Here is a 17,072-nt window from a genome sequence, read left to right as displayed (position 1 = left end):
CCATCGCCGATCTCCCTTCACTAGTTGGCAAATTGACGGCTGAGAGAGTTCGTTATCAGCAAGTGTAAGGTAATGAAAAAGGAAACGGGAGAACGAAAACCCACAAAATATCTATGCCATAGCGAAAGGCAAGTGCAGGAACACATAGAAGAAATTTGGGAGTGACTATAACTCCATCACTAAAACCAGATGCACACACAGGCAGGGTGACTTTGACAGCATATGAGATGCTGGCAAACATTAGGACGTCGTTTAGAAATGTTAATTAGGACTCTTACAAGGCAATTTACACAGATATTGTTACACCCGTAGGATGGATCCCATGGTACACAGCACTGGTCCTGGACCCCGTACCTTGTGGTGCATAAAACGTAAACTGAAAGATTACAGAGGTTTGCAGCAAGATTAGTACCAGAACTAAGAGAGTTAATAAATGAGGATAGATTGAATGAACTGCTAACCCTGGAGAACAGAAATGGGAGACATGATTACAACATACAAAATACTGAAGAGGGATAGAAAAGTGGCCAAGGAAATCCTCTTTAATTTGAAAGAAAGTAGAACAAGGGGTCGCAGGTAGAAGCTGGAAAAGCAAAAGAGTCAAGGAAATGTAAGGAAATATATGTACCATGAACGAGTATCAACAAGGAAATGCACTAACAGAAGGTGGTGCGGAAGCCACCTCCATCCACAACTTTACGAACAGATTCAACAAAGAACTTGAATATCAGAATAGTTAAATTAAAACCCAACAGATACACCATGACTAGTAGGCGGGGCATAAAGAGCTAAACGTCACAGATAGGTAAGCACTTGTCACTTATTCCCCCTCCCTCCTTTCCCTCCACTTCCTCCATCCCTCCCTCCCTCCCCTCCCCCTGCTACCTCTCCATCTACTTCCTCCTGCACCTTTCTCCCCAGTCTCCCTTCCCCCCCCCCCCCCTTTGATTCCCTATCACCGTCCGAGTCTCTTCCTTCCCTTCAAACACACAAGGGGGTTCCCCCTTCCCCCCATGGGACCCATGAAGCCCTAGTGAGGGAAGTCCTGTGGTTGGCGCCAAGGGTCATTAACTAGGGGGGGGGGGGGCAGGGGGAATCACTGAAAGTAAAACAAGTGGGGGGGGGGGGGATATTCCTTCGTCATGTGCCGAGAAGTGTGCTGTAGGCTGGCTATTATCTCTTACGTTCATGTTTCCTAGTTTCATAAACGTGAAACTATGTCCGTATGAAGTATTATGGGTGAATATTCACCTCAATATGGGTGACATGTATTCACCTCTCTCAGGTGAATACATGTTAGAGCACAAATATTCGATAGATGCAATGGTTTCAAAGCCTATTGGGCTCTATACGTCATTAGGTGTTAATTTAAAAATCCACCATCACGGTGTAAATTTAATAGCAATTATATAAATATTTACTCAAAATGGTTTTAAATAATGAACAGCTGTTGCAGGTGAGAACAGCTGACTGGTGTAAACAGAGGAGAAGTCTGGAGATGCGGTGGCTCGCTTCTGGTCGTCGAGGCTCGCCAGTCACTACACAAACAACAACAAACAATCAAACAAAACTCGCTTGTTATCCGAGTGCCCGATAAAATAAACCATCTAATTAGTGGACGGCCGATGATGGTTTAATGAAGACGAGGGGAGGAGTACTAGTCAATCTTACCCTCCTTCCTATGGCTGCCCTGTCTTAACCCCTTCCTATGGCTACCCTCTATCTTATCCCTTTCCTATGGCTGCCCTCTAAACCTCTCTCCCCGTGCTCACCCCTCTGTCTTAAATCCCCTTTACTCGCTATCTCAACCATCCCTTCCATTCTATCTTAACCCCCCTTTCTCCTCCTATCTTAACCGTCCCTTCCCTTCTATCTTAACCCCCTCCCCATTCTCACCCTTTGTTTAACCCCATTCCCGATTCCTTAACTTTCTATACAGTGTTTTCTTTACAGTTAAATCCCGCGCGTTCACGAAGAGAAAATTCAATGAGGATAAGAAATGAACCCAGGTGACATCACTGGCCCACAGCCAGGTGACATCACTGGCCCTCAGCCAGGTGACATCACTGGCCCTCAGCCAGGTGACATCACTGGCCCCCAGTCAGGTGACATCACTGGCCCCCAGCTAGGTGACATCACTGGTCCACAGTCAGGTGACATCACTGGCCCTCAGCCGGGTGACATCACTGGTCCACAGCTAGGTGACATCACTGGTCCACACAGCCAGGTGACATCACTGGTCCACAGCCAGGTGACATCACTGGTCCACACAGCCAGGTGACATCACTGGTCCACAGCCAGGTGACATCACTGGTCAACAGCCAGGTGACATCACTGGTCCACACAGCCAGGTGACATCACTGGTCCACAGCCAGGTGACATCACTGGTCCACACAGCCAGGTGACATCACTGGTCCACAGCCAGGTGACATCACTGGTCAACAGCCAGGTGACATCACTGGTTCACAGCCAGGTGATATCGCAAATCTTCTGCCAATTACAAAATCGATACAAATTTCATTATGTATTCACGCTAGTTTTGCTTGCGGGGGTTGAGCTCTGGCTCTTTCGGCCCGCCTCTCAACTGTCTAACAATCAATTTCTTTCCCCCCCCCTCCCACACACACACACACACACATACCCAGGAAGTAGCCCGTAACAGCTGTCTAACTCCCAGGTACCTATTTACTGGTAACAGGGACATCAGGGTGAAGGAAACTTTGCCCATTTGTTTTTCCGGGGAGGAGTGGTTGGGTGTGGCTAAGTGTGTATATATAAATATTTTTAATAAAATTTAAATATAAAATTCTTAATATATTTATAAATTAGTTTTGAAATTTTAATAAAACAAATAAGAGCAAATTTTACAATAATAATAATAATCATTATATTAATTAGTTATTATAATATTTATTATAGCAATAATAATAACAAAATTATTTATATATTAATAATAACCTTGAACTAGTCATAATAAAGTGAATGTACGCACGAAATATAATAATGCTTAAGGAAAAAATAAAAGTATAAAAAAATTGTATAAATGATATTAGTACATATAATATGTTAAAATGAGGGAATGATGAAGTGTCATATGTATTACTTAGTCACATTTAGCAAGTAATCTGCTAAGTCATAAAACATATTGAAGGAAAACTGCATAGATGAACGGTGGGTTTGGTTGGTAGATATTCAGCGGGTTCATAAATACGTAAAACCTGAAATGAACCGTGACTGGACTACTATGAATGAGCTTAGGATATGCTGTTGCCATGTAAAGATAAACACACACACACACATACTCACACACACACACACACACACACACACACACACACACACACACACACACACACACACACACACACACACATAGTTCAAGTGTGAGTGTGTATGTGTGGGTATGAACGCACGCTCATGTGCAGAACAGTAAATAACCAGGAAGCAAATAGGTGGTGATTGATCCAAAGCATCACTGATTCAAGCCACAGTTTATCCTCATTCTCAGTGTCTACACTAAGCTGGGCCCTCCGCCACTCTGACACTACACACACACACACACACTATATGCAAATGATGGTCTCTCTGTCTCTCTGTCTCTCTCTCTCTCTCTCTCTCTCTCTCTCTCTCTCTCTCTCTCTCTCTCTCTCTCTCTCTCTCTCTCTCTCTCTTCTCTCTCTCTCTCTTTCTCTCTCTCTCTCTCGCTGGTGTTATTGTAGAGTTGTGCGGGGTGGATGCCCAAGGTAGGGTGGTCTCCCTTGTCCACCAATCACAGCCTCACTCTCACACCACACTCCTGCTCATTGGTCACTACCGGCTTACCTTCTCAGGGTATCTCCGGGTATCAGGCGTACATACCCAGAGCGGCAATTTTATTTATTATGTTTTCGTAATTTATTTATAGCAAGCAACGAACAATTTTATAAGACTATTATATAGTTGTATTTACAAAAAGAAACGTAATCTTTTTTCTCCGAGAAAAAGCAGCTTGCAAATAAAATTTTGTGCATTAAATTTTATACATATAAACTATATATTATCACGTAAATAGGCAGATTATTCTCCAGTACACACATTATTACATAAAAATAAGAGTTTTTATATTCTTGTAACGCCACTAACATGTATAGCGTCTCGAGCAGGTCCTTAATCCTAATTTTTCCCCGGAATACGACCCGCCAAATTGTTTAACAACCAGGTACCCATTCAATGCTGGGTGAACAGAGGCTACAGTTAGGGATTGGCGCCCAGTCAATCCTCCCCTGCCAGGATACGAACCCAGGCCAAAGAATTCGCGAAGCTCCGGGCGAGTGCTTTATCACTACGTCAAGGGATATCAGGAAAAACATCAAAACAATACTAACTACAAAAGTCTGATGAAATGATTAATAATAATTATCATGCGGGCAGTCACGGGATGTTTACCAAGTCTAATAGCAAAAGATTTATCTAAGACAAGTGCTACTGTAGGTGTGTGTACATGTTGCATCAGCAGCCCTGGTTCACATCCACGCTTGGCCAGTGTCCAACCCACACCACTGCCTACACCACTGCTAACACCACTCCCACACCAGTGCCTACACCACCCATACACCACTGCTAACACCACTGTCTACACCACTCCCACACCACTGTCTACACCACTCCCACACCACTGCCTACACCTTCCCCACACCACTGCCTACACCTCCCCCACACCACTGCCTACACCATTCCACACCACTGGCTCCACCTCCCAACACCACTGCCTACACCATCCCCAACCCCACTGCCTACACCACCCCCACACCACTGCCTACACCACCCCCACACCACTGCCTATACCTCCCCCACACCACTGCCTACACCTCCCCCACACCACTGCCTACACCACTCCACACCACTGGCTCCACCTCCCCACACCACTGCCTACACCTCCCCCACACCACTGCCTACACCTCCCCCACACCACTCCACACCACTGGCTCCACCTCCCAACACCACTGCCTACACCACCCCCACCCCACTGCCTACACTATCCTTACACCACTGCCTACACTATCCTTACACCACTGCCTACACTATCCCTACACCACTGCCAACACCACCCCCACACCACTAGTTCCACCTCCCCACCCCACTGCCTACACCACCCCCACACCACTGCCAACACCACCCCTCACACCACCACTGCCTTCACCACCCCCACCCCACCACTGCCTTCACCACCCCCACCCCACCAGTGCCTACACCACCCCTCACACCACCACTGCCTTCACCACCCCCACCCCACCACTGCCTTCACCACCCCCACCCCACCAGTGCCTACACCACCCCTCACACCACCACTGCCTTCACCACCCCCACCCCACCAGTGCCTACACCACATAACACAACAACAACCGACAACACTTAACCAACACAACAGCAGACACCTCCGTCTACAACACAAATTTACACCTGCGCTCAAACCGTCGACTAGACCACCAACCTACGACACCACTCACACAACCATCATGCCCACTCAACCACCCCGACACCACTACCAACATCACTAAACACTGGTTCGGTTTGGTGTAGACAAACCGAATCCACTGGCTACGCCAACGCCTCACAACATCACCTACACCACCACTTCACGTTACCCAAACCACCACCCAAACTACATACCTAACATTATTGCCCACACCACCGCCTCAGTACCCACACACGCCAAAAAGTCTCGTTTTCCGGTTTATCCAAATACAATAGGACCGATTTCTACTTTCTAATTGCGCTGTTCGTCGCTATATGTACTATGGTCCTCATCCTTCCTATAAGTACTGCCAAAACAGGAGGATGGACTCCATAATAACACAGGATAATAATCCACACTGAGACTTACTGATGTATTTGTGAAATTTATGTAAAAAAATTACACCAAGTCTTTTGCATTCTCCTGAGTGCCCTGTCAAGGTCTGAATGTGGTTAAGACGAGACTTACATTTCAACCACTAATCATAAGTATTACATTATTTATTTTATTGATTTGCAGTTGAGATGTTAGTCTTTCCTAACACCATACTCAGGACTTTGTCAAAGCACTCAGGAGAGTGCGAAAGATTTGGTGTAACTCTTTACATAAATTTCACAAATACATTAGCGAGTTTTTTATCACATTATTCTTAATTATACTACCTAGTTATATTAATTTTCTAATCACATCACCCTAGTACACCATGTATCATTGAGAGCCAATTCTAATCTCTTGGGCGTAACTCAACAGCACCTGAGGAGTGCCATAAGCTATCTTACGAGCAAATGTCTCTATCTACACGCACATGTGAATAGCGGAGGATGGAACAGATGTGACTGCGGGCGAGCCCTAAGGATTGGCACTTCTCCGAAACGTGATCCACGTCAACAAAAATAGTAATGAATGCAGTGTGTGTTCGTCAAGGCTTTACTTTATGTGTGTGTAAGAGTTAGAAAGAGAGAGAGAGAGAGAGAGAGAGAGAGAGAGAGAGAGAGAGAGAGAGAGAGAGAGAGAGAGAGAGAGAGGAGAAGGAGCCTGTAGAGCGGACGGAAGCAGCAGAGGAAGCAGACGAAACATAGGTTGAAGAGCAGGAGCAAGAAGAGGAGGAAGAGGAGTAGAAGAATAGAGAAAGTAGGGAGAGGTTGGAAGAGACCAGACCAGATATTCAGTTCATCACACAAAAGCGTTCCCTTCACTAGTCACCAGTGTGACCTTCGACCAATTTGTACATGGGCAAATGATGATTTTTTCTTCATAATACATTAAAGGCTATTTTTACCCCCCTTCAATATCTTTCAATTTAAATAGCGTTCCTTTACCTCTTTTACGTTTTTTTTTGCCTAATTTAAATATCGAGGTATTCCACCCTATAGCTCAATTTAAATATCGGTGTGGCTAGACGCGACATAACGTTGTAACAAGAGCAGCAACAGTAACAGCAGCAACAGCAGAGTATAAACAGCGGCAGCTGTAGCCAGAGCAGCAGAACAGCATCACAGCTGTAACAACAAAAGCATTCACAGCAGCAAATGTACCATTATCAACATTATGTTAAACAACAAATTCAGTAGTTAATAACAGCAACACTAGCAGCACCAAGGACAACATAATCAAGGACAACAGCAGCATCATGGAACAACATCAAGGACAGCAGCAGCATCAAGGAGAACATCAAGGACATCAGTAGCATTAAGGACAACAGTATCAAGGACAGCAACAGCATCAAGGACAACAGTCATCAACGACAAGAGCAGCATCAACTACAGCAATAACTGGAACATCAACACGAACAGCTGCTGCAGAAAAGGCCGGATGTCAGACCAGAAGACTCATGTCACAAGAACCATTGATATATACTATAGCATAATGAGGATTGACCTTGTATGACTTTGGCCTCGGCGAAGCGGCCTTCCGTTTACTTTGTCATCCTCCTGTAGCACTATCTGGTCCAAGGGAAGGTTGTAGGATGGGTTGGGATGTGTAAAAGGAGGAGGACAAGGAACGGAAAGGATCAAAACAGGGGTTTCAATGCCGATCGTGAATCCATTCTCAAATGAGTTCGGTAAATTCTACTCGGAATTCCTGGAACTCAGTGACGTAAGGGGGTAAAGGAGCGAAGGAAGGGCTACGGAAGCTGAGAAGTGGCTGAGAAAATCATATATAAACCATAGTGACATAATAATGATCTCGACAAGAAAAAATATGAATGCGATGGTGAAAAATGCCAGAAACAAAAGGTCATAAGATTGAAGAGAACAGAAGATAACGTCAGATTAAGTCGGAAAGTCGATAGGCTAGGAATCAGTGAAGTTAAGCGTGAGAGGGAAGACAGAGCGAACGGAATTTTTAAGTGGGCAAAGCAGACTCTTGCAGCAGTCAAAAGTTTTAACAGGAATAAGCAGCACCATTTCCCGGTTTGGGTCGTGTTCTTGTCAATACTCTTTTGAGAAAGACTAATAATAAAAAGCAGTTAGTTCAGCTGTAATCAGATTGCACCAATTTCCTCAACACGTCAAGCTTGGCCTCGGGCCGAGCTTGGGGAGTAGAAGAACTCCCAGAACACTATCAACCAGGTAACAAAAGAATTTGTGCCCTTTAGGGCAGTGGTCAGCGCTGTTGGCTCACACCCGAATGGTCCCGAGTTCGAATCAAGTGTAAGACGAGAAGTTTTGACCTGTTTCCTTACACATGACGCACCTGTTCACCCGGGAATAATAACACCTGGGGGAAGGTTAGTCAGGGAAAACCAGCACAAACCTAACAGACAATATGAACCAGGCATAGGAAACCGAAGCAAAGTTTTAGATTTGCACCACCAAATAAAACAGAAAAATACCCCCCCCCCCACATAAAAAAAACAAAAATAAGGAGAAACAAATCTATCCAGGATTTCCCCAGCGGTTAAGGTGCTCAAGTCGAGGAGTCCTGAGAATTACTGTCAGTCTTCAGCAAAGTGAAGGAAGGGCCCCCAAGACCAGTTCCTCCATCTCATTGATTCGCTTTTCTTCTCAGCTGGTTCTATTGTCGGCCGGCCGCACAACCATTGTATCTGTGTGACTCTGTCCGTACATTGTGTCTCTTTATTTTTGCATGGGTGACTCCGGAAGATCTAGGCATTGATTTGAGATTCAATTTACGTTGGGAGAAATAAATCAGTGGATTCCACTTCTTTCGTCTCTCCTTTTGGAGAGACAGTCACTGAATGATTACATGGGCTTTCTCCTTTTTTCTTTAGTTTAAGGAGTATTGTTTGCGTGATTAAGATAAATTCTCGTTGTTTGATAGCAATTAATCCTCTGACACACACACACACACACACACACACACACACACACACACACACACACACACACACACACACACACACTGAACCAAAGAGCCGAAGCTCAACCCTGCAAGCACAAAAAGGTGAGTACACGCACATGCGCGCGCGCACAAACACACACACACACACACTCTGGGTACATCAGTTAATTGACGGTTGAGAGGCGGAACCAAAGAGTCAGACCTCAAAACTCCGCAAGCACAACTAGGTGAGTGCACACACACACACACACACACACACACACACACACACACACACACACACACACACACACACACACACACCTAAACATACACTCATTCGAGGCAGTGTCTCATCATTAGGCAGTGATGTGGTGGAGGCAGACTCCATACACAGTTTCAAATACAGATATGATAGACCCCAGTAGGATCAGGAATCTGTACACCAGTCGATTGACGGTCGAGAGGCGGGACCAAAGAGCCAAAGCTCAACCTCCTCAAGTACAGTAAGATGAGTACAATTATGTGAGTATACACACAACACATAAAGGGCGAACGGAGAGAAATCTTGGGTACCAAAGTAGCAGTAGTATGTGCTACTTTGTACTGTGTGTGTGTGTGTGTGTGTGTGTGTGTGTGTGTGTGTGTGTGTGTGTGTGTGTGTGTGTGTGTGTGTGTGTGTGTGTGTGCGCGTGTGTATTTTATTGACAATTATTTGTATTTCCATTACGTGTGTGATTTAAAGAAGAGTGATTCGAGCATAAGAAAAAAGCGAAACAATGATCGAGAAGAGTTCGAATACCACCAGTTGTGAATCATACATAAGGCTTATCATTTATAAATAAAGAGAAGGCTCCTGCATTAACTATCTAAAAAAGTATTTATCCAATGTCTTGTTACCTAAACAAATGGCTTTTGTTTCTTACTTTTATATGACTGTAAATGATAGTCGTGATCGAATGCAAGGCTGTCAAGGACCTATGATGTGCGTCCTACTCGAGCTATGATGTTGTGCGTCCCACGTCGAGCAATGATGTTTTGCGTCCCACGTCGAGCTATGATGTGCGTCCCACGTCGAGCTATGATGTTGTGCGTCCCACTCGAGCTATGATGTGCGTCCCACGTCGAGCTCTGATGTTGTGCGTCCCACGTCGAGCTATGATGTTGTGCGTTCCACGTCGAGCAATGATGTTGTGATTCCCACGTCGAGCAATGATGTTGTGCGTTCCACGTCGAGCTATGATGTTGTGAGTTTCACTATGAGTTTCCAGGCGCCCCAGTAGTGCTCCCCCAGCTGTGCCAGGCGTCAATAACCCAGCTGTTGGGAAGGCAGGCAACTAAGCCAATCAATCAGCCAGTCCCAGCTACTCCAAGAGAGGACTTTATGAGATCCTTCCGGAGGCTGCAGAAGCGCCAGAGGAAGTGTTTGGAATTCTTTGCTGCCTACTTTGATTACTCCTTTATCTACTACTTTAATAATGTCTTTGACAACTACCCATGTGACTTCATTGTTGAAAACTAAATGACTACTTTGAATATAACCTCAGAAACTCCTTCCTTGATCCGATCCCAAATTAAAAACATAAAATTGACTTTGCCTTGTACAAGCAATCACATACAAGGTATTGGTACTGTTTAAACATAATATATTTGTATTTAGGTAAGAAGATCCTATCGCTTAATTAATTAATCACAGATTATAGGCGTATCACGTCTCCAAATATTTAAGATTTATGCTAAAGTCTTTCTGACATCTTTGTGACTCATTGATTACTTTGGTTCTCATTTTTGTACTCACCCATTTGTGCCTGCAGGATTGAGCATTGACTCTTTGATCCCGAGTCTCATGACCGTTTCTCTGTCTTCTTGGTCATTTGCCTTTGTAATTTTGTATGTCGCTATCATACCTGCCCTGTTTTGTTTATCTTGACTGTGTGGTGAGGTTCAGTTCTCTCTATTATAATAGATCAGGAACGAGCCTTATTTCACATCTTTGAAGTTTTAAGTTATATTTTGTGTGTCTATTTTGAGTGTAGTATAATTAAATACCCATTAAATTATACTCGGTTCATAGTTTCAAACAATAAACAGTTTGCTTTCACAACCTCCTTCTTTAGTTCATTGCATTTCTCCACTACTCTCATGCTAAAATACAACTTTCTAACATCCCTATGACTCTTCTGAGTTTCAAGCATGCATAGATTCTTGCTCTGTTGATATTCAGTGTAAACATTTAGTTTATTTCCACTCTGTCAATCCCCTTAAATATTCTATATGGCTCTATCATGGTTTCCCGCTCCCTCCTCTTTTCTAACGTCGCCGGGTTCAGTTCTTTCACTCGCTCTTCATACTTCATTTCTCGCAATTCTGGGACGAACATCGTAGCAAACTTCTGAACCTTTTCCAGTTTCCTTTGTGTTCCTTCAGATGGGTGCTCCATGTGTGTGTGTGCGTGCGTGTGTGTGAATGTATTTATGTACGCGTGTGAGTGTGTGTGTGTGTGTGCACACCTTAGAACATTTCAAGTGCATGTATGTTTCTATTTATTTGCATTACCTGCTTCAATATTTATTTTTAATCTTGAAAATAACAGCATTTAACAAAATTCTTGTATTAATCTAACATCAGATATCAATCTTAGACATTGCTGAACTGCGAGTCAGTTATGAAGAGAACACATTTCCAAAACATAGAAAATGAGAACTCCCATTACAAAGATTGTATGCTGCATTTCGTTTTGAATAATGAGACTTGTATGTTAAATTTATGAGGGGTGGAGCGAGGAGCATTACTGAATAAATTCCTTGAATTATATACACATAACGCATATTCTAAATCAGCAAAAAATTGAGTCACGACTGAAAATATATGAAACCATTTCAACCAAAATGCTGCAAATTTATAGTTAATTGATTTCTATTTGTTTTGTGAGGGGCTGATGGGGGGGGGGGAGGAACTCATAATGTTTTCTTTTTATTTGAAATATGTTTTTGAATGTTTGCTTATATCGAAGAACACGAAATCAACCAGACAATTTTTACATGTGTTCGTGGTTTCTTAAACTCACACACACACACACACATATATATGTATAATATATATATATATATATATATATATATATATATATATATATATATATATATATATATATATATATATATAAACTTAAATAACCTAACAGCTTTTTTACTTAACATAAGCAAGGCACTGCACTCACGTCCCTAAGTTTACTGTATAATTACGTGTTAATCATATGAAATGGGAAAGTCAAAAGAAAGAGAGAGACAGACAGACAGGGAGGAAGAGAGAGGGGGAGGGAGAGAGAGAGAGAGAGAGAAACAGAGATACAGGGTTAAGACCACACCTGAGAGAGGTTCTCATATCGTGTCACGAACACCCCTGGCCATCTATACTCACCGTCCTTCATGGCGTCCTTCTGATCTGGCAGTGGAAGAAACAGCAGTTAGTCATAACTGAGCTCAATTAGTCAACACGTATTACCAACATGCTCTCAATTTCACCAACAAGAATATTCCTAGTCCGGATTCCCCATAAAACCCTTCCCCTCCCCCCCATCAATTCCCTAACTACTTAACACAAATGGCCACTTCACAATCGAGTCATCCGTACGCCTACACAAACATCCGGGTCAACCACAAAGCCGGAGTCAGGGGCCAGATTCACGAAGCAGTTACAAAAGTACTTACGAACCATTACATCTTTCCTCACTCTTTGGCGGCATTGGTTACATTTTTTAAACAGTTTACAAGCATGACAGCTTCCCAATGAGCTGTTGTTGTTATAAACAGCCTCCTGGTGCTTTTGAGCTCATTAACTGTTTAATAATTGTAAACAAAGCCGCCAAAGATTGAGGAAAGTTGTACAGGTTCGTAAGTGCTTGCGTAGCTGCTTCGTAAATCTGGCCCCAGGTATATAATAAAATGAGATTAGAAGTAGCTTCTGTTTACTCTCCAACAGACCCACTCCTATGTCTGTCTAGCCTACGCTTGAAGCAATCTACCGACCTTGCGTCTATTTTGCTGCTCAGAAACCTGTTCCATGAATTTACAAAGATTTATTTTCCCTAAAAGATATTTACACAATTTTTTTTCTCACCAAACTTATTTAACTCATATCCATTGTTTCAAGGTAATATATTTGATCTTACTATTGTCCCCCAATACCGTACAATTTCATCCATATGAATGTTTCAATTATGACCTTTCTTATTCTTTCTCTTTCAAGAGGAACGTAAAGTTAAGCTTCCTTAATTAATCCCTCTTTATATAGGTGGTTTGTGTTTACTTTATATAACAATAACAACACTGATCTTTATAATCTTAATTTGGTCCTATAAGATATCGTATTGCTAATATTTCTAGATAACAATATCAGTGATCTACTTGTCTTGAACCTTATTATATTTATTATTTTGAACATTAATTTCTTCACTTAATATTTCTCCTAATCATGACTCTAAGACCTTTTCAACATGATCATATTAACATTGTCCATTTGATCTCTTGTAATTCTGTTGTAATTACTTTGGCCAAGAACAATAACATTTGTAAGAATTAAACTGCATCTCCCCATTCTTCTTCCATATTTAAGAGTAACACACACACACACACACACACACACACACACACACACACACACACACACACACACAAAAGTGGAGGGAAATAGACAGGAAGCTCTAATTTACAGACCATTGTCTCTAACATAGATTACGTAAGGTATTGTAGAAATAATAAAAGATGAACTAACTAGACACTTGAAAAGAGTATGCTTAATAAAAGGGATTCAACTCAGTTTTTAAAAAAAAGTCAAATCTTGCAAAACAAATCTATGACGAGGTCTTTGGCAATACAAGATAACTAAAGATATGTAGATTGCATTTTTATACTGCTAGATATACCGTGAAAGTTTTACACTAGATACTAATAACCTAGAATAGAAAATTAAAGTAACTAGAAGAATAAATGAGACAATACCTAACAAACAAAAGCCAAAGTTACCGGAAGAGAGAGAATTCATAGTGATGATTGGGTAAGCAAGCGGAGTGCCGCAAGGGTCAGATCCATATCCCACACTGTTCCTATTATAAGTATTTGACCCAAAAGAGGAAGATAATTTTTTATTGGCTAAAAGAGCGATTAGTCAATAGGAGCCACTGAGGAGGATGCGAACCTGCACACTTGTTACTTCCAAGCCCACTACACCAAGATATGGCAAAGCAATCCAGCCTGGAATTCAACTGAATCCTCTAGGGGTCCTGAAGCTTCCACTGAAGCCCAATCTGGGACCCACATTGTAAGGTGTGACTCTTAGGGTGATCAAGATTTCTGCAAAATATAACGTAACAATTCCACTTCAAATCACTCTGAATTTCTCTTGCCAACAGGGCATTTTTGAAAACATTTTATTGTGTCAGTGCCTATTTGTTTTTAGATAATGTTCAAGATAATTTGCCCTCTCCTGATGCCCCTCTTCCCCACCCCCAATCTCAGGCAACCCCACTCCACCATTCCATATTCCTGGCTCTGTCCTCTCCATTACTCAATATGAACAAGACCTTCCTTGCAGTATAATATGTCCTGAAAATTTCGAGACTTTTTCCAGTCTTTCTTTATATTACATACAGAGACCGAACAAGAATATAGAAAAAAACTGTGACAATACATATGTAAACCCTGAGAGGTATCCGTGTTGGGGATTTACATTTAGAAGAAAATCAGAAAGAAACCAGATGATACTGAGAAGAGAACCAAAGGAGAACCAGAAAACATGACAGAGGAGAATCAGTGAACTGTCCGCAATAATTCCACAATCTCTTTAATTCGAGGGGGCAGGGGGGGGGGGAGGGGGCTGGAGGCGCCGGGCGACCAGACCAAGCACCGTGTTCTTTACTTATGCAAGCGGGGGTCTCTCTCTTGCTGTGTCACACGACAATTACTTAATAACACGGGGTGACATAGGGCCGCTCAAACTCTCACTGATATAGAATGTGATCTCCAGGGAGAATACAACCGCCTTTCCTGCTCTCCCCTCCCCTCGTTTCCAGCTCAACCCCTCTCCTATCACCCTACTTCTCCCTTTTGGCTATCTCTCTCTCTCTCTCTCAACCACCCTTTCTCTCTGTTTCCGATCTTCTACTGTTTTGTATCGAACTTTCTTCGAACTTTTTTTTCCTTTTTTATATTAAAACTTACTCTTGATTTTGGATTGGTGTACAAATGTTACATTCATTATATTATTTTGCAGTCGCCGGGGATAAAACAAAATTATGCAGCATATAAAATATATGTACGATATCTTCTAGAACTGAAATATAGGTGATTTAGCCCTCATAAACATAGTATCAGATCTCTTCATCTTGAGATGATTTCGGGGCTTAGTGTCCCTGCGGCCCGGTCCTCGACCAGGCCTCCTTTTTGTGACATACCCTCAGGAAGCAACCCGTAGCAGCTGTCTAACTCCCAAGTACCTATTTACTGCTAGCTGAACTGGGTCATCAGGCTGAAAGGAGCGTGCAGAGGCCAGAGTGAAAGAAGTGTGCAGTGGCCCAGGGTGAAAGGCCCGAGCATTGGTCCAGGGTGAAAGGCTCAAGCAGTGGGCCAGGGTGAAAAGACCGAGGAGTGGGCCGGAGTGGAGGTAACGGGCATCTGTGGCTGACAGGGACAAATTGAGAGGCAAACAGTCATCTAAAGACAGTTAGAGAAACCTTGCTCGACGCGTCAGCCGTCACCCGAGGCTTGGAGAGAACGAGGGCGAGGCGGGAAGGTACGAATGGGCTGCGTGTGTACGAGTCCCAGCCTTGCGGGTTACTTTGCCATGGTTCCGAGGATCAACTAACCGCTGGGCAGCGGTTAGTTGCTTCTGGAATCTTTCCTTATTAAGACTATGCATAGCAAAGTCGATCGAGCTTCTGCCTCACGCCCGTGGGGTCGGCGGCTCGAGTCTCAAGTACTCAGGTGAATATATATATATATATATATATATATATATATATATATATATATATATATATATATATATATATATATATATATATATATATAATATTAGATAATGATAATGTCAGATCACGAAGGAAGGATCCCCGAAGCATGTTAACAACTTGCTTCTGGGAATGGTAACACAGAGTCGGCCTAAAAGATTTTTTAATACTAATTAATCGCGGGCAAAAGGATAGCGAGGTACATCAGCAAAGCCATGAATGAAATGGTAAGGCTATTAAAATAGGTCTCCATCCCGACGCTGGGCATGGGGTAGGGGGCACTCTGCTCCCCGAGCGATGGGCACCGATCTGCATCTGGCAAGGATTAATGCTCGACAACCCTTTACAGCCTTTATGACTCGGGGGCCCCTACAAGTGCCACCAGATATATATGCTTAGTGCATCCTGGAGATAACCACTTTTGGCTAGGATATCCCAGTCATATTCAAGTGATTTGTATGTGGTTCAGATGGTATCAAAACTATTGAGGGGCTAGGATATCCCAATCATATTCAGGTGCGTTGTATGTTGTGTAATCTACGTAGAATGATTCTAGGTAAAGATATCCATGTGATATGTAAATGCTAAGCTATCCGTGCCTACAGGAAGATATAACTCTAGGTCCCTTCCGGCTATCAGGTATCTGGTTCATTTATTACTTTCGATGTTTCAGCTTTATCACTTTTAAACTTCGTGCTGTGAATGGTGGTGACAACGGCCACCTCCTCTCTCTCTAAGAGTGTTTCACGTGTTCACCGCACTCTCTGCGTGCGAGAACTCACGTACATATATTTTTTCCCCATTTCTGTTTCTAACTTCAACCAGTGCCTCGTCTTTCTACTTTCTCCTCGTGTGAAATATATGTACAAGGCGGATTTATAAAGTAAAACTGAGCGTAGCAGTTATTGGAGCATCAAAGGTATAAATTTAAAATTATTTTTCTATATTTTGAAAATGTGGTGAAAATGTGCATGTTATGCCATTGAACTGTTGATATAATGCGTGTGGACCGAGACAAACCTTCGACATTGCAAGTTCATTAACAGGAAGTGTAAAAAATAAGTCACATGCATAAAATCTATGAATACTGCTTCCCGAATATAGAATCTGTGCGTGCGTGCTCTGTGCATGCATTACTTGGAAGATGACGTCATCAGCTACGACGGTGGAAACAAGCAGTGTTGCGTATACTGTATGTATATATTCGCAACAAATATACATACATTACTACACCACACTTGCTTTGGTTGGTGTAGTAGTAGTAGTGTGAAGCATCACACTGGCTCC

The 17,072-nt window shown here is 42.8% G+C and overlaps 1 protein-coding gene across 1 annotated transcript in view; it reads right to left on the bottom strand.

Moving 5' to 3' along the window:
• The window catches only part of LOC123761476 (Sex combs reduced), a 136,622-nt gene that overhangs the window by 92,654 nt on the left and 26,896 nt on the right, over positions 1-17,072 (bottom strand). The window contains exon 2 of the mRNA XM_069312272.1: positions 12,200-12,223. Within this exon, the coding sequence (XP_069168373.1) occupies positions 12,200-12,223 (24 nt within the window). The remainder of the gene's footprint in view (positions 1-12,199; positions 12,224-17,072) is intronic.

The sequence above is a fragment of the Procambarus clarkii genome, chromosome 7 (genome assembly GCF_040958095.1).
Source record: "Procambarus clarkii isolate CNS0578487 chromosome 7, FALCON_Pclarkii_2.0, whole genome shotgun sequence".
Classification (NCBI taxonomy): domain Eukaryota; kingdom Metazoa; phylum Arthropoda; class Malacostraca; order Decapoda; family Cambaridae; genus Procambarus; species Procambarus clarkii.
Note: the sequence above shows the minus strand (reverse complement) of the source record. Positions and strands in the feature narration are given on the sequence as shown.